Source organism: Oryzias latipes, chromosome 10 (genome assembly GCF_002234675.1).
Source record: "Oryzias latipes chromosome 10, ASM223467v1".
NCBI classification, from domain to species: Eukaryota; Metazoa; Chordata; class Actinopteri; order Beloniformes; family Adrianichthyidae; genus Oryzias; species Oryzias latipes.
The window spans coordinates 20512980-20535198 of record NC_019868.2 but is presented as its reverse complement, the minus strand read 5'-3'; the positions used below and the strand labels follow the sequence as shown (position 1 = coordinate 20535198).

Below are 22219 nucleotides of genomic sequence, written 5' to 3'. Positions count from 1 at the left end.
CTGTATCATTTTATGGAAATACCTTATTTCCATTACAGACAAGCAGCCCTCTGGCTCTTTAATCTGAGCATCCCTGTCCTTATCTACTCACTTTTCTCTAAATCTCTCTGCCTCCACAAAGGGACTGGATATATTCCCCTCATGAACCTCTGCAGACATAGCAGCAGCAATCAAGAGATTGTGGAGCCCCCCTGTCCTAAATGCATTAACTGTCTAATCCATGGCAACCATTTGCACATGCAATCCGCTGTTCTACTAATGGGGATTTGGCTGGGAGGGGGGTGGATGTTAAAAAAAAAAAAAAGCTTTTCTACAAATGCTATTTTACACCCCATCACCCTCAAACCTCCACCAGAATACATTAGGAAGGCATCACCCATGCAGGAAGATAATGAACGCTGGGGAGTGAGCGAAGGCCTGCAATTCACGTGTTTCTCTATTTACACTCCTCTGCTTCTCTAATGAAATTTGCAGAGAAATTCTGTCATCCTTGACCCTCTTAGATCTAACTGAGTGGTCAGCAGTGTCTCCCATCTCTATCATTATTTAAACAGGATTAAAACAGAAAAATGAAAGAGATGCTGGCTAAGTTACAGCCCGGAGGAGAGAATGGAACTGAAAGTGGAACAATGGGTTTATCAGGATGAAGCCACGTGGATGAGAGGCTCAGTTCTGACACACTTTGTTGGGATGTGATGGAGAAAAAGTGGCCCAGATGTAAAACACAACCATGTACAGACTCAGATATTTCTTACTGTATAATAAAGATTCAAGGGGAATATGCTGTTCCTAGCTACAGGTAGGATCAGTGTTATTATATATATCAACCACTGTCTTCCAGTGTTTCATGTCAAGCTGTCCTCTCAAAGTCCATAATAATAAAGAAAACCTGTGTTTCTGCCCTCGTGACTCATTTAATGCTGCCCTTCTCCTCTGACCCTCCACCTACATGCTCTCCACCTTCTTTTTCTCCTTCATTACACCCCATCCTGCACTCCACTGGGTAAGCCACCAGTGACATGGCATCCACAGCCCAGCTGCTGAGCATCAGACTTGCAGGAAATGCTCGGGGGGCCACCGCAATTGGAGAGCGTGTCCTCAATTTCTTTCAATCGTGTGGACAAAGTGGGTTAAATTAGGCTCTAGCAGCACCAAACATAGGGACAGCATCACATGGCAATGATATTTTAGTCAAGCCCAATTGCTTTCCCTGATGTGTGGTAATTGCTTGACCTGAGATGCTGTATTGGGACTACAGGCAGCGAAGACGCGCCATGCATACCAATAAACACATGCAACTTACACATGCAGTTACACCTCTTCAGTTTCACTCACTTCATAACTTAGGGCTTCATTCATCAGTGTATTCACCAGGGAAAAATGTCGAGACTCGAAGGTACGGATATAGATTTTTTTTAATTCAGCTAATCCATCTAATAGAAGGCTACCATGAATGAATTCAATATAGCAGCCAGTGCCTACACTCTTTAACACATTTTGTCTTGTACAAGTATGCAAATATGTTTTAAACAAACAGCTCAAACGAAAACCTTTTAATGGGAAATCTGTAAAGTTATTTGATTTTAAACTGGAAATAGTCAACTGATTTGATTGGATACCAACGAAATCTTACACATCCATCATTTGTTTCTTGACTTCCAACTTGAAATAGTGCCTTACTGCTTCAACTGTCAGATGTGTTGGGGTGTCTAATTTTAGAAAGGTCATCGTTTGGTGACATGGTTACAAAGATAGGAGTGATCACCCACAACCTGGTCTGGAGAACTTTGTCTGGACTCCTCCACATTACCATCTCCTCCATGTCCCTCAATTTTAGTCACATGCACCCGTACAGGGAGGGTTGACCCGTAAGGGTGCTGCAGGATTTTTGGGTTGTCCAGGTTTGTTGGGGGTCGTAGAAAGAAATAGCTACATCTTGGTGTCTTGCAATTCCTTTGAGCATCTTATGGCCACCTTTTTTTTCTTCATTCATTCATCTTCTTCCGTTTCGCGGTCACAAGGCTGGCGGAGCCTATCCCCACTTATGGGGAGAGGCAGGGGACACCCTGGACAGGTCGCCAGTCTGTCGCAGGGTCACACATATCACACACGCATGCACACTCACATTCACACCTATGGACAATTTGGAGTGACCAATTAACCTATGAAGCATGTGTATGGATGGTGGGAGGAAGCCGGAGTCCCCGGAGAGAACCCACGCATGCACGGGGAGAACATGCAAACTCCACACAGAGAGATCCCCCATTGTTGTTCTGTTTCAGGTCCCCCAGCCGGGACCTGAACCAGGGGCCTTCTTGCTGTGAGGTAAGAGCGCTAACCAATGCGCCACCGTGCAGCCCAAATGGGGCCACCTAAAAGGACTTTATGAAAATGCAATGTACGATTGTGCTGCATGTGGTAAGTATACTGTGAAGTATTTGTGAGGATAATGTAAGTTGCATTCACTTGTGACATACTGGTCATGCTGTTGTACGATGCCCTTACACCACACAGCCGTCAGTGAGGTGCCCGTGCTGGTTTCTTACAGACCGTGCGCAAATGATGGCACTGGGTATGCAGGTAAGTGCCTGTAGGATCCTCACACAAACTGTGCTCTGATTGTCTAATTGTCTGAATCCCAACTAGGCTACATGCAAGGAGCGCACACTGATCACTTGAACACTTGAGCAGCACTAAAGGGCCCCTTGCGCAGTTTGCAGGGTTCGCCTGCATCTCAGCACTAGTAAGCATCTCACAATTACTTACCCTATTGTCTAAGTATTTGCTAAGACCTGTCACCTCCAGCATGCCTTTGGAAAAAAAATGTAAATGAACATTCTCGTTCTACGGGCTCACCGAGTGGTCTACGATCTTGATATCAGGTTTTCCCAATTCTCGCCTGCAGACAGCGTAACATAGGAGGTACTAGGAGGAACAGAGATTTCATCTCCTCAGCTCCCAAACTCTGGAGTTCACTTCCACACCACATCATGATCATCTCTGTCTTAATCGTCTGTCTAAATGCACATGTGTTTGAAGCTGACCCCTCACTATCACTGTTTTTTTCCCCCTGCTCTGTTATTTTATCTTTTTACACCTTTTAGTTTTATAGGTGAAACAAATTATCTGACTTCAAACTACCCCGATATACAGTCGATCAGGATCTTACCTTGCTATCTTACCATGCCATCAAATGAAAAGTGCTGCTATAATAAGGCTAAATCTTGACATTAAATCAACATGGACACAAGCAGGACCTCAACGTTATTAGAATCCAGACGCTAATACCACTCCTGCTGTGTCATATTCAAATGTGCGTTTAAAAAAGTCTATAATTATCAATGTTACAGAGAAAGAGCAGCAACTTTCCCAAAATTACAGCAAATTGTTAGCTAATATTCCCAAATTCATCAACATTTGTAAAATATTTCATTGTTAAAATAATTCAAACACAAATGCATCATGGATGCTTCATAACACTATTATACTATTAGGTTATCAAACATTGGATTTATCATGTATCCTATTCTTCCCTTCCTACAAAACTGAGGACTATTTTCTAGGGGAACTGAGAGGTCACACACAGCATTAATCATCAACCATTAGATGTCTTATGCTTCATTAATTAAAGGCCGATTGCATAGTCATTAGGTTGATGTTGTTGGGTTACATGAAAATGTAGTATTTTATATGTCAAATGTAAAAAACAAACACATTCATTGAGTGCAGTAACGTGGCGCAGCTTTTTTAATTGCAAACAGTGAGTTGATTTGATGTGACAACCCTCAGTGTGCCTTACCGCATCATAGCGGACCACGCCGGCCCCAGAGTCGCCGTGATTACAATTTTCACTCGGCACTCACTACTTTCAGGTCATTTCCATGTTATCAAACAAATCAGGATGATGATCACTGAGTAGCAAGGGATTCTCCCTTCCAACCCTCAATGCCTGTTATTAGCAAGGCAACCCACCCCGGCATTAAGACGAGCTAAACACATGGGTGTAATAGGATTGTCCTGGCAGTCCATCTGTCATGGGACTGAGTAGGAGTACGCCCTGAGAAAGCAGCACCCTGGCCTGCCTACACCGTCTCAGTTGACCTTTTTACAGGAGTGAAACACCACCTCAGTGCATAAAAACACAAGTATGGATAAAATGAAAGAGAAAAAGTCCATTCTGTGGGAAATAAATAACCTTCTGGCTCTTAATTTGATAAAAAGCTGCATCAGTTCCAATAATAGTGTACAGATGGAGATACATAGCAGTAGGGGAATGAATGAGGAAAGAGTGGGGGAGGGAAAAAGGGAAACCTTGGATGGGGCAGAAAAGAAAGATAAAACGATGGATGCACAGTTTTGGTAGAGGGCATTAAATCAAGCCTAGAGGCTGAGCCTAAATCAGCAAGCTTTTATCCTGGCGTCATTCCAATTAAATCAGGATGAGACTAATGCTCCGTTGCTCGAAGACTTCGGACCAGCAGGATTGGGTTTTTCTTTCTACCCCCTCTGAGTTTCTTCTCCCCTCCCCCCCCAAAAAGCCCATACTCTCTCTGCCTCCCTTCATAATAAATTAATTGAAAAAAAAATGTGTGTTCAATGATTAGCTCAGGACGGAGCCTTTTGGGTGAACTTTAATCAAGACAATTCTGTTTCCAAGAACACATCTATTCCATTTGCAAATATGCAAACAAAAGAATATCTGCATAAAAAGAAAAATGAATTGATCTAAAGGCTGGGAAACATCCACTATCTGCGAGTACAATTTGTTTTGTGAATACTCTTGCTGAGAGAAAATGATGCCACTTAGCAGAAAAAAATCATTGCATTGTACCTCTCTGGTTGCTAGGAAACTGCAATTGAACTGCTATTGCAATGCAGCACAACAGCTGTCAACAATTAAGATCTTAAAACGCCATTATTTTGCACATATTCATCTCAATGAAGCTTTGGGCATGTCCCAACACATTTTCTGCTGTTTGGGTTAATGGGACAAACATGGAGAGCTCGTGTTCAGTAAAAAGCTGGATTTAATTTGTAAATTGATTAGGGGATGAATTAAAAAGAGGCGCACGGTGAGACAAGCATCATTTGCGGGGCTTGGAAGACGTGCGCCGACACTTTAATGTGTTGTGGGGATGCTATATTTATCCTGGAGTACTTTCCTCTCTGTAGACAGATGAAAGACTGGCCAGTGGAAAGTAGGTTAAGTAGGTTAGTGACTGCAAAGCCACCTCCCCGTGCATAGCCATGGATCGGTGCGCAGCTTATGTTCAGGACCGTGGACAGCTCTTCCTAGAGCAGACGCTGAGGTAAACAAAATTATTTGACAAGGATCTCAGCTGTTGTAATTACTTTATTGCTGAAATTTATTGGTTTATTTTTTAGAAATTAAAGAAATGTCATAAAGCAGCAGCATCAATATGGTTGACATTTATGGAATTCCTCTCTAAGCATTCAACAGTAAAAAATAAATAAATAAATAAAAAAGCTTGTCTTGGAGCTATTACCTCCATAAGAGGGGGCCGAATTCAACAAGAGTCAATTTGTTGAATAACAACACAAGCAGCGTAGGAAACGCTTGACCCATCATCCAAACATGCTTCCTCCCTTTTTATTTACTACCGCTTGCCAGAGAGGTTTTCCTGCTGCCTTTCAGTCGTGTGTCTACCACCCCCATGTGACAGCAGAGCATGTCCTCTGTTCACTTCGGCTCAGAAGTCTCCAAACGCACACACACACACACACACACACACATACAGTTCCTTTTCTTTCTTTCTTTTTTTTTTTTTTTTTTTTTGCTCTGTCAACCACAAAGACAAAACACATGCAAGCGTGTCACACTCAGCAGCTGTAATCTCCAGGAAAATCCCATTTGGCAGAGCAGCTGCCAGCACGGATCACAGATAGACTGAAGTTGTGGTCCTGCCGGGTGGCAAGCTGTCCATCCACACTTTTCTATCAACAGCAGACACACAAACACACGCAGCCAACCTTAAGGTGGGATCAACCCCTCCCTGGCTGTGATGATAAATCGTTGCCACTTGCCACTTTAATAGAAACATGTCAATAATCTCAAAAGCTAGTTTCTGCAGGAGACAGGGCTTAATTTTTATTGCTTAGTTTATTGATCTGGTGTGTGAATGGTGGGGGTCTCTCTATTGCAGAGTAGCCTTAGGGGTTGGCCATTTCTGATATAGCTGAGCATGAGAATACATGCTGGCAATTGGGTTGTCCATCTGTCTATCTGTTTGTCTTCCTGGCTGTTGGCAAAAACACTTTTGCCTTGTAGTGATGCTAAAAAAAGAAAAGAAAAAACTTTCAATCTCTGTATCCCTGTCTGTCAGTGTCTGTCTGTCTGTCTGTATCTGTTTGTCTATGTCTATGTGTCTGTCTCTACGCTTGTGTAATTTTAGATAATAAAAGATAATACATAACTGTGTACAACAACACAATAATTCCCATCACAGTGATTAAAAAATAAATAGACTATATAAGTTTAGCAGCAGAGGAGGTGATCTTAGAGCTCCCCCAAGTGGTAAAAAGAGGGATTACAAAGTAAAACCTAAACATGCACACTTGCACACATACTTGCACATGCAAACACTTAGGGAGCATTTAGACTTAAAGAGGGAGCATTTGCACATATTTAAACGTGTACACCCACACAACTGCAGCCCCATTAAAATTGGATTTAAAGGGGAAAAGCAAAGATAGTTGTAGCCCAACAACTAAGCAAAAGGAATTGCAACAGAGCACCAAAATAATGTTTATTTTATTTCCAAATGTTGAGGGGAAAAATGGAAAAAGTTGTAAAATTTCAGCAAATAACTAAAAAAAATATAGTCTAAATTAGACGTTTAAAAAATGTAAATCATGAATCATTAAATTTAATTATTTCGGGTAAGTAAACCATGTTTACTACAGTATTAGAGGGCATCAGCTAGGGGCCATGTTCTGATTTAGCTTTAAGTTATTTTTTTAAGCATTTTTTACATTTTTCATTGGGAATAAGTTGTACAATGAAGACTAAAGCACAGTGTGAGTGTTTTTATTTAGATATGTTTTGTCTTTAATAAATATTAATACTCATTTCATTCTGTTAAGGGGGTTGCCAGAGGAGCTTGGCTTTTCCTCAACTGGGACCTTCTCCAATTGCTAAAAGGCTGTTTATACCCAACAGGTTCCTAGGCCTCAAATTTTTACACAGTGCATCAGTAAATCACTACTTTTCAACTGTCTAAGAGGCTACATCTTCACTATAAACTATTATAAATAATAAGATTAGATGAAACTACTCTCTTTCCCTTAAACTGAGTCAGTTCTTTGTTCTTTAATTAAAAGAGTGAAAATTTGCTTTTTTCAAATCTGTTGTAAATTCACACAAATGCAGGCAAAAATGCTAAAATTAAGTATTTAAAACAAACAAAAAAACTCGGTCTGAGTTGTGGAAAAAATAACCCCTAAAATAAGTACATTCCTACTGCCATGCAAAGCTATTTTTAAATGTTTCCAAATTAAAGCAGCGTGAGCCTCTGTACTGTGAGCTATGTGTTCGACCAAGAGATGTGCTCTGCCTGCACATAATGTGACAGCATCAATATGGAATCCATAGTTTGTCCAAACCTACTCTAAAAATCCAAGCAGAACTAATTACTGTGGCTTGCAGAGCCTGCGACCTGCCAGACAAAGGCCTGCAGGGGAACTCTGAGCTAAAAAGGCTGCCAGAGGTGGATACAATAAAGGATGCAGGCCGAAAATCTGAGCTTTTCCCACAGATGTATGAGGTCATACACGTGGGTGCACATGCGTGGAAGTAATCCCACTCACATGTGTTTCTAAGAGAATGATGCGTACGTGTGAATCCACTTTTTAATACAGATGAGTCAGAAGCAGCTGTAAGGAATGACGGCTGGGAGGTCTGCTCTGCAGACACGCTCCAGCGATCATACGAGGAGCCGGCAGACAGAGAGGATGTTTCTTAGTGCAGCCGCCATTTCCTCCTTTAAATCCCTCCTGGAATCATTTCATGCTGCTTTGTGTTGACAGGGTTTCTAAAAAGAGAACCACAGATCCTTACAGCCCTGTCACCTGGTTTTTCTTTTCATCAGTGAGACACAAACTTCCAGAATCGCACGGTCATTTATTAGCAAATAACTTAAGTTTGGGGTAAACAGAAAACAGTGCCAGGACAGCCTGGCCTTGCTGCACACCATCAATACTAATGACATCAAGACACAAAGTATCACTATGGAAACCTGGAGGCATTAGTTCTGTCCCACACCCCTCTGTACCACCGGAAGACTAAAGAATAAAACTCAAATGAGACTGAAGGTAGGAAAAGGAAAAGTAGACGGAGAGAAGAAAGGAGCAAATGAATGAAAGCTGAGATGACGGCAGGGCAAAGATGAGCCACAATGCGAGGGAGAAAGAAAACGGTGTGAGGGGGAGAGGCTTTGGTAAGTTTAAGATGGTTAGCTGCCAGAAGCAAGTGCTTGGTATGAAAACAGGCAGAGCAGTGTGTCACAGCCAAGCCTCAGATTCAACTCTACCGGAAAAGGCACACAACCCCCCCCCCAAAATAAGAAAGGAAAAAAATGTGCACTCTCATCTTCTTCTCTCCTCCTGCTCCCAACACCCCCTTCATCGCCCACTGCACTCCGCAGCATGACCGCCTCCTTAAGACTGAGCAACCCTTTCAAACAGCCCAGATGGGCACACTGAAATACGGCTCTGGCTTGAACATCACTGTAAAGCCACTGTGCCCCCCCCCCGATTCAGTTCAAGTACAGCCGTACACAAGTGAAACACCAGTTTTCAGCAAAGGTTCCTCTGAGAAAGCCAGACATGAAGCATAACCAATCGAAGAAGACAAGAAAAAAAAAAAAGAAAAAAAAAACGAGGAGCCAAAAATCCTCTCAGGATGCATCATCAAACTGCTGCGATTTGGCCTTCAGAAATATTTATTGTAACTCACTTCCGAGTATAGAACTGGCAGCTGGTGGGAAACCTAATTTGAGCGGAGTATCCTACTTTAAACACGCAGCAGGCCTACAAACACATTTCTGCTAGATGGGTCACGCAGCTGTTTAGCCAGATCAATATGAACTAACCACTAATAACTGAATTTCCAAACCTCACTAATTTAAAGTCACAGCTGGTTAGCTGTAAAACTGCTCATATTTTAGGAAGCCAAAGTTTTGTAAAAGACAATTTTACCAGCATCCCTTTGTTTGCGTTAAAACATTATCTCTCCCGCTAGCTTACATCCCCTCACAACCCTTAACCTAACATTACCAGTGAAACAAAAGTGGTGAGCAATATTGGAACTATCCAGCTGTACAGTTTTGATCCAGATGTCAGCGCAGACGAGGAAAACAAAGACGTGCATGGGATCATCTACAAGTGGATGCATAAGAATGGAGCGGGGATCTGTAGTCAAGCTTTTTCAAACAGCATGTAGTCTGCTCCTGATTCACGACGGTTTGAATAAAGAAATACTCAGCAGTGCAATTTTATCTTCATTTTCTTTATATGTGTCTCTTAAAATAAAATGTTAAAAATGCCATTTTCATCAGAGTGGATTTTTAAATTGTTATGTATGTTATAATGATGCACAAATGTCTCTATATTGACTCAACATGCAACATTTTTTTGTGACTAAAACACAAACAATAAAATGACATTTGGAATCTTGGTATCAGTCCAATGACATCTCAATATAAGTCAAAGAGGCTGCAACAAGAAGCTAATTGTTAGAAAATGACAATCTGTAATAAAGTTGGGTTTAGCCCTTGTGCTATCTTAGGTGACCCCACCCTTGCATTGACGTGTTCTCCCTACCATGACAAAGGTGGATAAAGGTGGAAAGATTTCATGTAATCCATGGACACCAGTGAAGATCACAAATCATTAAAGAAAAAAGGTTCAGCGCACTGTCTAGTGGGTCTAGATGACCCAACTCCCAATGTTAAAGTGCCTAGGATAGCACAAGGGTTCAAGAAAGATTTTACCAATGAGTTGTGTAGATTTGTTGTACGTAAATAGCAGTCAGTGAACTCTTTGTTAATAGCAAATTCTTGATAGATGGTTGAAAAAATGTATGGATCTAACATAAATAAGTGTCAAATAAGGCTGATCTCAAACTGTATGTCTAAAGGTGAACAAATAATCTGGAAAAACAAAAATAGGCCATGCAGTGACAGATCACCTGTGCCATCCTGTTACATCCCAAAGTGAACAGAAATAGGAGACAGGAGAGCAGAGTGGTACCTCATGTACAGTTAGAGACAGTAGCATTAGGCTACATTATTTATCCAGTGCCATGCCTCATGTGTAGAACAGCATTCAGGCAGAACAGTGACAGTTTTCAGTACAGTAAGTCATGGAGGAAGAAGATGCTGTCTCTGTTTCTCCCTCAATCTCTTACACACTGAAACACCACATCGTTAGAACAGAAGCCTCCTAACCTTCTTTCTTTCTTTACTCTAGATTCTGTTTTTATCCCTCCTTCACACCAACCGCATTACTCGATCACACAAATGGCAGTGTGATGACTCAGCAATAGAGGATAGTATTATCAAAGCTGGAATGAAAAGAAATTCGGCTCACACTAAATTCCAACTTAACTGTAGTCTTGTTAGCCAAAAACAATGGTAAATAGATATGTGCATGATGATGATGATGATGATGCTGATGATGAAGAGAAAAGCAGCACTGTGGAAGGTGAGCTGAGAGAATCAGGGAAAAAAATCGTGAACCTTGTCTTTCAAAAATATTGTAAAAAGTTATTTTAAGCAAATCTAAGCTTTTATCACGAGTTACACAATTTATTTAAAAAGCAAACACATTTTAAACTGTGTGGTAAATTTGGATTGTATCCCCCTTTATCTCTCTTTATGGTATATAAGTATTATTAGGTTGAATTATTACATCATTGTTGTTATTAATTTGTTATCTATCTTCTGTTTTTAATAGAACTGTGGTGACAAAGTATTTTCCCCTTTGTGGAATCCATAAAGTTCTATTCTAATCAAATAGAATTTGAATTGTTTGCAGCAACCTTCCTCCCTTTATCCTCCATGAGCTTTCAGAGAGCCTCGGAGACAGATGGTCGGAGAGGGAGACTGAGAAAAGAGGAAGCCCATCCTGATGTTCTATATATACCCCAGTCCCGATAGTAGCTGCATCTCCGCTGCAGCTTTGTCAGCCAGAGCAAAGGACAGCAGTCAAGCTTGATGAGGAGCCCTTCTGTCTGCTTCAGGAGCTCCCAAATGAAGCAAAGTCTGTATTATTTACTTAGAGTGTCTTCACAACACTGGGTCAATGTTGAGTTATAAAGTCTAAAATGAAAAAGAAATCTTCATTCTAGTTATTGCAAAACAAATATTTACCCCAAGGGGGAGAAAAGTAACTTGTACTGTTTTTGCTGCGATGACACACTTCAGTTATGGTGTGGCTTTTGCTTGTTTTTCATTGAAACCTAGCAGGAAGTGTTTATAGTAAGCTGAGACTGTGGGTGAGTGTCACGTGAGAAAGACACTGATATGTTCTGCTGCTTTCTACCAACTGTGAAAGAGAATATCCTGGTGCTTTAAATCACAATGGGGGCAAATATTTTCGCTTTAGCTCAATAGCATATTTTTGTTCAAACATAAACATTCCTTTTTTTATGTGGCTTTCCTCTCCCCTAACCCTCTTAGTAAACCTGTTCCTATTAAATTTATCCCACCTGAACAGAATCTAAAACTGAAAATGGAGTTTTACTTTTTTTTTACAACAAGCAAACTAAATTCTTTCGAATAAATTTGTAATATAGAGGTTAGGGTTACGGCTACTTTAACTACACCAAACTCTGTATTAAGTGTTATTCTTACAAAACTACCCATCATGGGTTTTTGTGTTCCTTAAATAGTGTTACATCTATAACTGTCCTCCTCTCCCCCCTCAACAAACCCAACAAACTAACTTTTTCTCATTGCCACATTCAAGATTTATCGTTTTTGTACTATTTGTTTATGAACACATGGTCTAATTTACTGCTAAAGTGGTTACATTTGTCTTTTTTTCCCTTTTTAATTCGTTTTGTGAAACAATTGCAAATAAGGTTGTTCAGGAGCAGTTTTCATTCACTAAATAAAAACCAGTGTTCTTTTTCTCTGTTAAAGGAAAATGTGTAATAAGGACAATAGAAAGACTCGTGCAATTTTACACTTGGGTGTGTCCTTTTGTTTTGTTACAACTTACCTTTACTAAGATATAAGAGGACACTCCACACAATCGTTGGTTTTAGTGTAGTAATTATTTATATAAAGGAAAACAATTTATGATGAAAGAAAGAAAAGGATTTAGTTTTTGTTGTTGAGTATCCTACATGTTTCTTTAGGGCATGTGTTATCTTCATTGTTGCAAAACCAATAAAACAATTAAAATATATGCACACCTATGGCACAGCCGTGGGATCACAATTGTAGGCAGAATTTATTATTATTATGCATCATCTAATCGGTTATTAATAGATTTTGTGGTTCTTAAATTTAGAGATCTGTTGTCTTTAACGTGGACCTGTTATTCTTCAGTTATTGTGCTTCAGCTGCCAGTGTGTAGAAAACTGTAGGTGCAATAACGTTTTGCTTAAACCTGCACCTTTCTATTCTTTCCCTCAAGAAAAGTTTCATTTGTTGCATCTTTGTCAACAGGAATTTCATGTTTACTTGTAAATGATTCATTGGCTGAGGTCTGCATTTTGGAGAAAGCCCAATTTTACAAAGTTCCGACATTATTTGTTTCTATTTTCGGTAACAGTGAATATTAGCAGTTTGCAAAAATCACATCTTGTGATGTGTGTTACATACATTATAATCATTTGTATCCCTAATAAAAAAAACATCCCGATGACAGAACATATTTGACCTGTGAACTGGGAGCCTATGGAGCTAACAACACAGCAGGCTGTAAAATACCAGAACACCCGCACACCAGCATATTTGCTGTTTCCTGGCACACTCCTTGTAATGCTTTATCAAAATGATAGCAGAAATTCCCTGTAGGTCCAAAATGTGAAGCTAACTACTCTCAAAAAACAATTCTAGATGCACAAATATGGTGCATAAAGTCACAACATCGATATAAAGCCAATTATGAGAATGTTGGTGCAGGATTGACTCGTTTCATTAATAGCAGTAATAAATATGATGAAGTGTCACTTGCATATGGATTTCTTTTTATGACAGACACAACAAAAACAGAAATAGGTTGTCAATCAAACCCTTCAAACATCTTTGAGACTAAATCCATCATAGCAAACACAGTCGACTTGCAGAAGAAAAGAAAACAACATAAAACAAATGAATGAACAAAATCTTACTAAAAGATGAAAGCTGCTGAGACATTTTATAGAAGGTTGTAAAAGGGTTTATAAAAAAAAAAAATTAAAAAAAAGATGTGCATCCCTCAGGGACTAGACCCAGGTGAAACAAAGCCATACTGGCACACTGTTTTCCACAGAGGCCAAAATAAACAAAGAGAACACACACACAGGGTCCAAAACAGGGCTTATATAATGTTTTTTTTCCACAAACATAGTAACCGCACAGTCACTTTTCCTGAGGTCAGCTTTGCTCAGCTTGGGGCAGCAGACATGAGGAAGGATTATCGTGATGCAAAGACCAGCCTCAAGACTCCCAGCATGTTCTAAACACACTTACAAATTAGCATCGGGTTTTGTCGACACGCAATGCGTTACAAATGTGCAATTATTAGTGCACAAATAGTCAATCTTCTCTGACTATGACACTAACAGATAGTGGGCAGAGAAGAGAGGCTGTGCCTTCTTTACTCATCACATTTCCAGGGTCATCTGCTGTGTCATCATCACACCCCACTGGCCGCCGGCATTGGAATTTCAGCATCCTTCACCCTTGCTCGTTGGCTGACTGTTTTATAAAGTCTCCACACAAAGAGAAGCATGGGATCGGGTTACTTTGCCGATACATTTGCTGTCCCATGTTTTGTGACCCATCACCTCCTTGGTTATCCCACTCACCTGTCAGCCAGAGGGATTGAAAATCAGAAAATGATTTGAGAGGAGGGAATGAGGATGAACAGAAACGTTGGGTTCGTTGTCCTCGACCCTTCACATCCGAGAACTTGAGCTGTTATGCTTTGATTTAGACGTCAACACTTAAGCAGCTGTAAGATGATACTTTGTTTTCGGTACGATTGTAACATCTCAGAGGGACAATTAGTCCCACATAAGACATATTAATTTTTTAATACTGAAATGTGAACATTTTTACTGTAAATGTTCTGTTATTTTATTTAATTGATACATTTTTTACTGGTATTTTCCACGTTTTTAGCTATCCCTAAACAATTTTACAATTTTAATGGAAATCCACACAAAACTTGAAAACATATGAAAGATCATTTTAAGGAGAAATTGGTTAAAAAAAAACAAATTTTTACTAAAAATGCAATAAATTGAGCAAAAGATTAGCCTTCACGTCATCTATAGTTGCACATTTTATGAGGGGAAGTGGCTTTGACCATTGCATTCTTTGCTACAACGTCTTCCTTCCTGCTCTTGAGAGCTGAGGACACAGGAAGGAAGGAGGGCAACCATGCAAAACTAAATAATGCAATGCCTCCCCACATTATGACCTAGTAAATGGCTGGTTTTGCAAATAATCTTAAACTTCTTGAGGTGTGTCTGACAGCACAATCAGAAGGATGAATTGAGCAGCTGCCATACAAAGCAATGGAAGCTTCAGTAAAACTCCTGGGAAATAACTTTGTGTGGACAGGACGTGCTTGCTTGGAAAGGTTTATTATCTGGAGATCTTAGCTTTTGAAATGGGTGATTTAAAAAGAGGGTGTACTCTCTACTGTCTAAACAAAATCACGAATAAGTCAAATAAATAAGAAAACTGGAGGTAAGGTTGAATGCACAAACTGTGTTTCTGCACAGCAATAATTCCTTAAATTTTAAAATAAAAACAAAATGTAAACTTTAACAGTTTCTACAAAGAAGGCGACATTATTGTGTGAGTTAACTGGATGACATGATACTTTTGATAACTTCACATGGAATGAAATGGGTGGTTGACACTACAGGGTTGCAGTAATTAGGCACTTCAACTTCTGCACACATTCCCTGCAGGTTTGTGTGAGCGTTAATTAGGTTTATGCCACGAAGTGAGCAACCAACTCGCAGTCCCGTGACAGCTTCAAACGTCCCACCCTACCTTCGGTGTGGCAAGTGGAGGACAGGATGGTGCTCGGAGGGCGGAAGAGGTACGGCAGATAGCGAGAAAAACATTTCATCTTCTCCGGTGCTGGAAGACGGGTGAAGAGCGATGCGTTTGGGGCTCCACATCCGCACTGCCGTCGCCACAGCCAGTCAGAGATGCTACGGGGAGGTGCGGGAGGGGAAGGAGCCTCTGTGTCCGCGGCGCGGGGGGCTATGATGACAGCATCACTTGCCCCTGACAGGAGGCAGGCAGCGCAGTCCAGGGTTCGTGCAACCCGCCCCGGGGAGCCAACGGAAACGGTCCGTTTCTCTACTTCGCCCTGTCGATGTGAGGGGCCGAGTTGTTTATGCAGGACGGGGACTCTCATCTGTCTCCACAGCTGGGAGGTCAGAGTGCGTGTGGTCCCGACGCGATAACATCCTCTCCTGCGTGTGTGTCAGCTGATTAGAGTAAACAACACAATTACGGCTGTTTACGAAGAGGCCAGATATATACGCAAAAACAGCGATAACTACAAATGTATCCTAAACAAAACTTGTTTCCTAAGCAGGTTTTTCATCAAACAAATATGGCGCCACCGTGTGGCACTTTTAAAACAATTTGTTCAGCACGAACAGCTCATAAAACTAAATTTGAGGAAAATGCGCTTTCTCTTTTGTAGTAAAAAAAAAATCCCTATTTCCAATGTACATTGTTATTGTTTTTTGCCCCCAAAAAATAAATAAATGCATGACATGTACACTTCCTCACAATAACGTCATTTAATTCAAAAATCATGTATACTTGTCAATAAAAAGAACAACAACAGTAAATTTAAGTTGTTTTTGTTTTTGGCACTGTTCTCGTTCATACATCTCGCGAGATTTTGGTGTCGACTAAGCTAAGCGGAAGTTCATACAGGGCCTCTTTTCCGCCGGCCCTTGAGGAGCGAACGGCAGGGTAAGATAGCCTGGCTAATGCTTCAAAAGGTTATCCTTGTCCATCCTCTCACTGCTGTCATAATGTAATCAAGTACAACCGTCAAATCATCTAATAAGTCGATATATATTTAAGATTTGGTCATTTTGTCCCCATATTGTAGATGCGTTGTTAAAAACCCTATCATGATACATGCTAGGACCGGCGGTGACTGCATGTGTTGCAAGCCAGATATTGAAATGATGCCCTTAGAAGTCACAATTATATCAACCTCAGACACATTTTGAAGGCTGTGTTTTTTTAAACAGTTTGTTTCTAGATTTTAAAAGTTGTGACAAAAACTGCGTCCCGGTTAATTTTTGGCTAATGCTATCCGCATAGCTTAGCTTGCCATTAACATGTAGCTACGTAACTTGTGTGCAATTTGAGTGCTATATTTTGTAACGAAATTCTTTCTTCTTGCTTATTGAGATTACGTGTCCCACGTTCCAATTACTTAAATAAACAATTGCGATAATGCAATTCCATGCCCCCAAGTTTCCACTAATGACAGTGATATGAATGTCACGTTTCCAGTCAAAGTTATTTGGAAGGGTTTAATATTTATGTTTGTCTTTGTTCACAGCATAATGAAGCTGAATCCATTTGTAACGTCCTCCCGCCGTAAGAACCGCAAAAGGCATTTCAATGCTCCATCCCACATCAGGAGAAAGATCATGTCTTCTCCTCTGTCCAAGGAGCTCCGGCAGAAGTACAATGTGAGGTCCATGCCCATCCGTAAGGATGACGAAGTCCAGGTACTGGGGTTAAGATGACTTTATATACCTTGGTGGATACTCTGCATGCACAACTTGACCAGTGCTGTTGTTGACTACAGGTTGTTCGTGGACACTACAAAGGGCAGCAGATTGGCAAAGTGGTACAGGTCTACAGGAAGAAATACGTCATTTACATTGAGCGTGTGCAGAGAGAGAAGGCCAACGGAACCACAGTCCATGTCGGCATTCACCCCAGCAAGGTAAAATAACACGTTTTTGTGTACTACTTAGCCATATGGGCAGATTTATGTGTGTCCTATTTTCTTTTCTGTGATCATTAGAAAAACTAGTGGCACAAGAACGCTAATGCTGCCTGAGGCTGTCACACAATCTGTGATAAAGACTACACCTGGATTGATGGATTGATGTTGCGGTTGAACCTGAAGTACCATTTATTGTTGTTTAATCTGTTGAGAGTACTTGTTCACAACATATGTTTGTCCTAGGCCTTATCAGAAAGGTCTCAACTTTTAAAAAAGACATTTAAATTTTAAAGTTTGCAAAGAATTGAAAGAGATAAGCATTTTAGTAGAAAATAAACATGAAGTTTACGTGAGGCCAAAAATTCACATTGCTGCATCACCCGCACATATTTTAAGGGGGTCCGAGGCTAAATGTTGTTGGTCACTCTTATCAACCAAACCCTTTCTCCCATTCCGTTGAGCAAAGAAGTCCTTAGACACCGGCCGCACATATATAGAAAATGACATATTAAATGTCACTTTCTTTTCTCCTTTGTTGGGCTTTTCTTGTTTTTGCTGAGTTCATGCTGTTAGTCCAGTATTTAAAATGTGATTGCAGCGTCTTGCTTTATTTTAAATTGGTGCATGGTTTGAGCTGAACTGTGAGCATGTAATACGTGATACGTGGCAAGGAAACGTGTGTAACATCATAACATGATTTTGTTTAACAATTTTTTTTATTGAATGTAAAAGTTTTTAAACATTTGAAGTGTTTGAAAAGCGCAACCTCTAAACCAAAACGTAGAGAAGTTGTTTTTTAAAAGCTGTTTCCTTTCATGATGTAGGTTTTGTTTTTGTGTTACTTCTTTAAAGAAACTCTTAAAGGTATTATGCTAACCACATTTACACTAAGTTTGTAGTTGGTATTTAAGATCTGTTTAGATCTTAAAGCATAAATGTATAATTTGGAGCAAATCTGTCAACATTCTACGGCTAAGTTTAATATATATAAATAATTGACTGTGCCTACTCTTCGGTTTTATTTTCTTTAGGAGCTTATTCTAAAAACTACAGATGGATGAAGAATTAAAGACTAAAGGATGGCTTCAGATCGATTTTGCCATAGAGTTCACTCGATGATCCATTAGAGGCATGGTCTATTTATTTGAAAGACATGCACGTCAATATGAAACACTGAGCCCAATTGACATGCCCAGAAGAATTGAATGACTAGGGGGTAATGAACGCATTGCCCGGATAAATCTTTTTTTTTTTTTTTTGCAACACTGGCAGCTCCCTGTGGAGATCGCCACGGTGTATCATCCACCCACATTTAACCTTATTTTCAGTATATTACTCACGCCAACCACTTTCATGTCCTCCTTAATTGGGATATGAATAGGATTCAAGTTCATGTCTGTGTTAGTTTAAGAACAAACAAAAGTCTGTTGCTTTTAAAGCGTTGGCTGATTTTTAACTGAGGACCCACAGTCACTGCATTAATGGATACTGTTGTTATCCTAATGGGCACTGGATTATGCTTTACTTAGTCATTGTAAAAGTACCATATCAGTTTGTGCTGGATATCAATACAACATTCCTTGTCAATATCTTGAGGTCTGCACCAGAAAACAATTACAAAGGTCACTATTTTGAAATGCAACTAATTCCTTCCAGACACAGGACCTAAAAGACTTCTTAAACGTGTATGTTGCTCACACTTAACTCTTAAACACAGATAGTTTTTTTTCCTTGTGTCGTTGTATTTCCTTATGTAATGAATTTTTGGTAAAAGGAGGCTGTTGTTCAAGCCACCAAGAAAGAGGCTAGAGGAAGACCAAATAAGATGTGCATGAATTTAGTGTAGAACAGTTGGCGTAAATTAGAAAACTTCAGAGGATGGGGTTAGATGGAAGCAGATGATGTTCTGTGGCAACATCCAAATAGGGCAGTTAAAAGGCAAAGATGAAATTTGACCCAAAGGGTTGTTGCATCAGTTTTAAATATTTAGCTAAGACACAAAAGACTATTTATACCCTTATACACATGCTTTTGGTTTACCGTTTTGCTGTCAGAATGTTGACTAGTCCTGCGTTTTTGTTTCTTCTCCTGCAGGTGGTTATCACCAGGCTAAAACTGGACAAAGATCGTAAGAAGATCCTGGAGCGCAAGGCCAAGTCTCGCGCTGATGGAAAGGAGAAAGGCAAATACAAGGAGGAGACCATTGAGAAGATGCAGGAGTAAAATGATCTTTGTTATCAATAAACTTTATAAATGGACATCATTTGGTATTTGTGTCATTGGGTGGGGACACAATCATCACTCATGATTTGAAAAATACCAGAGGATGTAAAAATGGGATACTAAATCAGTCATGTCTAGTGCTTAATATGGAAAAACAAAAACTTAAGGAAAAAAGGTTAATATGAGCGCTGACAGATGTGATAGTTATGAGGAATAATGGGCACCGAGGGAGATTTAGAAAGCTGGAATAATGGATAAAAGTTTGTTACCTGCTATAAAAGTCAAATACAACAAAAACTCTGAAGAGCTAAATATTGTGAAAATTTTGATAGGGTAAAGGTTTTGTTGGTGCAAGTGCTGCAAAAACCATAAATACTGAAATTCATGAATGAAATGAATTAGGTATATAACTTCTTTGTTTGTTTTTTAACTATAAGTGCAAAAAAAAGGGTACAGAACAGACGAGATCTAAATGGACCCTGGTGCAAATCCCAGCTGGCAACCTTCTGTGTGGGGTTACCATGTTCTCCCTGTGCATGCGGGGGCATTTTCAAGACCCATTCATAGACCAAAAACATGCTTCATAGGTTGATAGGTAAAGTTTCCTAGCGAGGAGGAATGTGGGAGTGATTGCGTACCCTGGAACTGGCTGGCAACCTGTGCAGGGTGTACCCTGCCATCGCCCAACAAGCCAGGAAAGGCTCTGGTGACCCTGAAAGGACTATAGCAGGTTAGGAAAATGGATGGATGGAGGTCACCATGTCAACACTATAAACAGAAACATGTCATACAGCAGAACTAAAATACAAGTAAAACACAAATAATACACTTAAAAAAATACTTTAGAAATAGTTAATTAAAATACTTCTAGATGGCAAAGTTGATAAGAGTATTGATGTTGTGCCTAAAATGAGGAGGATTTAAGAATATTGAATATAAAAACCAATTATCTGCTAACTGAGTGACCTTTCCAGCTGAGATGTTACTTAAAACCTAACTTCTAAGAGGTACTTTATTTAAAGACTCTGTAAAAACAAGGGCATGTTTGGGGAAAAAACTAAGTACACCTTGAAGAGCCTTTGTAGAACAGCGCACAAACGAGAACAAAATGTTTTGTTTTCAATTTCTGGTGACTTGACAAATTAAGTTTTACACTTCAAATTATTTAAAATCCATTTTTCACAGGGATTGACAGTTTGTTAAAATAAAAAAGTAAATGATTCCAGAGACAACGTCCTGTTTCTACTTCCTCCCTCTGTCAGAAGGAGTCATGTGATCCGTGCTGCCTTCCCTCTGACGCCGTCGGCGAGATCGTCGTTCTGTTGAACTTTTCGGAAGTTTAAAGTTCGTCCATTTGTTGTAGTTCTGCGTAAACCGCTCACCATGGCGGATCAGAGGTTTGCCATCGCCATGTCAGTCATGACCCTGTTTTGGGCCATCGTTGGAGGAGTTGTTCCGTGGTTTATTCCCAAAGGACCGAACAGAGGGTAAGCCAAGCGCGATAGCTCCAGCTGTGGAAGGCTAAAATTAGCTAGCGCTTTATATTTTGCTATCATGTGACTTATTTTTGCTTACATATCGCACAAAATACATTTTTATTGCGACTTCAGACTTGCTGTATAACTTACTTTTTGCCATTAAAAAAAGTTTACAATCCTTCTCGAACAATTCAGTAAGGTTTGGGTTAGCTAACTGCAGCGAATAAAGACGGCCCATTTTTCAGTGTGTGGATTGGTTCAAAAAGAAAAAAACTTTATTGAAATGTTAATCTTTACAACAAAAAGTTTTTCAAAGTAAATCAACAGTTTACTTCTAACTCCATAGCTTCCTCTTTTTTGCCTCCTTGACAGTCTTGTCACATGACTTACTAAAACTGTCTAAAATTCGTATTTGTTACATTACAAATATAAATGTAAAGTTAAATATAAAGTGGACTCAAATCAGCGTAGCATTACTTTAAAAATACTATTACTCAAGTAGAATATTGAAGTAGTTATCAAAAATAAAAAAAATAGAAACTAATATAAGAATAAAAGTTGAATTAAATACTTTGAACTCAAGTGAAAAGTTTGGTATTTTAGGATTATATGTTTTCAAGTTACTTGAGTAAATGTAAACCCTCACCTGTCTATAAATGTTTAGTTTGTTTTTTTCTTTTCACAGAGTGATTGTCACTATGCTGGTATTGACTGCAGTCTGCTGTTACCTTTTGTAAGTATTGTCATTCTAAATAAATTCCAGCTATATTTTAGTGAACTAAGAGGTCTGCATATTACTGTATATTAACTTAAATTGAGAAACTAAAAGCAAAGTTTGTGATAAAATAGTACTTGAGCTTTAGATATATTAGTGCAAAAATGTAATTTCTTTATGACAATTTATAAAAGCTTCTACAGCTTCTACAAGATATCTACAGACAAGTAAAGACAAAAACACATTAAAAGTCTTGCAAAAATTTGATTTTTAAAAAGTGTTTCCATATGTTAGTATTTTTTTCTATAAGACTGTTGCAGGCCTATTGTTTCACATCTGTGGACATCAGAGGGCAGTAGAGGCTCAGTTACTTTACACTGAAGAGTCAGAGTAATGGAAGTGTTGCTCCAAGTCTTTCTTAGGTTAGAATGCTCTCCTATGGTCACATGTCTAATCCACATCAAGGTGTTGTTAACATTTGTGATCTTTATTATTTATTTCCGTCAGCTGGCTGATAGCTATTCTGGCTCAGTTGAACCCATTATTTGGACCATCCCTTTCTACTGATGTCATCTGGTACCTAAACTATCATTGGCCCTGATTTATCCTACCAGGA

At 39.6% G+C, this 22219-nt stretch overlaps 2 protein-coding genes and 1 long non-coding RNA gene across 3 annotated transcripts in view; 1 reads left to right on the top strand and 2 right to left on the bottom strand.

Moving 5' to 3' along the window:
• LOC101161318 (serine/threonine-protein phosphatase 2A 55 kDa regulatory subunit B beta isoform) overlaps positions 1-15653 on the bottom strand; it is a 36258-nt gene extending 20605 nt beyond the window's left edge. Inside the window, exon 1 of the mRNA XM_020706702.2 lies at positions 15243-15653. Coding sequence (XP_020562361.1) covers positions 15243-15615 — 373 coding nt within the window. The 5' untranslated portion in view covers positions 15616-15653. The remainder of the gene's footprint in view (positions 1-15242) is intronic.
• A 430-nt stretch (positions 15654-16083) lies between these two features.
• On the top strand, positions 16084-19447 carry LOC101161566 (60S ribosomal protein L26). The gene is made up of 4 exons (XM_004073406.4): positions 16084-16187; positions 16792-16963; positions 17044-17184; positions 19282-19447. The coding sequence occupies exons 2-4, from the start codon at positions 16796-16798 to the stop codon at positions 19408-19410; spliced, it is 438 nt and encodes a 145-aa protein (XP_004073454.3). The 5' UTR covers positions 16084-16187; positions 16792-16795; the 3' UTR covers positions 19411-19447.
• On the bottom strand, positions 19307-21567 carry LOC110015770. Its single transcript, XR_002291028.2, has 2 exons — positions 21039-21567; positions 19307-20921 (listed from the first exon to the last, which is right to left on the bottom strand). It is a non-coding gene; the product is annotated as an uncharacterized LOC110015770 (long non-coding RNA).
• Between the last annotated feature and the right edge of the window lie 652 nt (positions 21568-22219).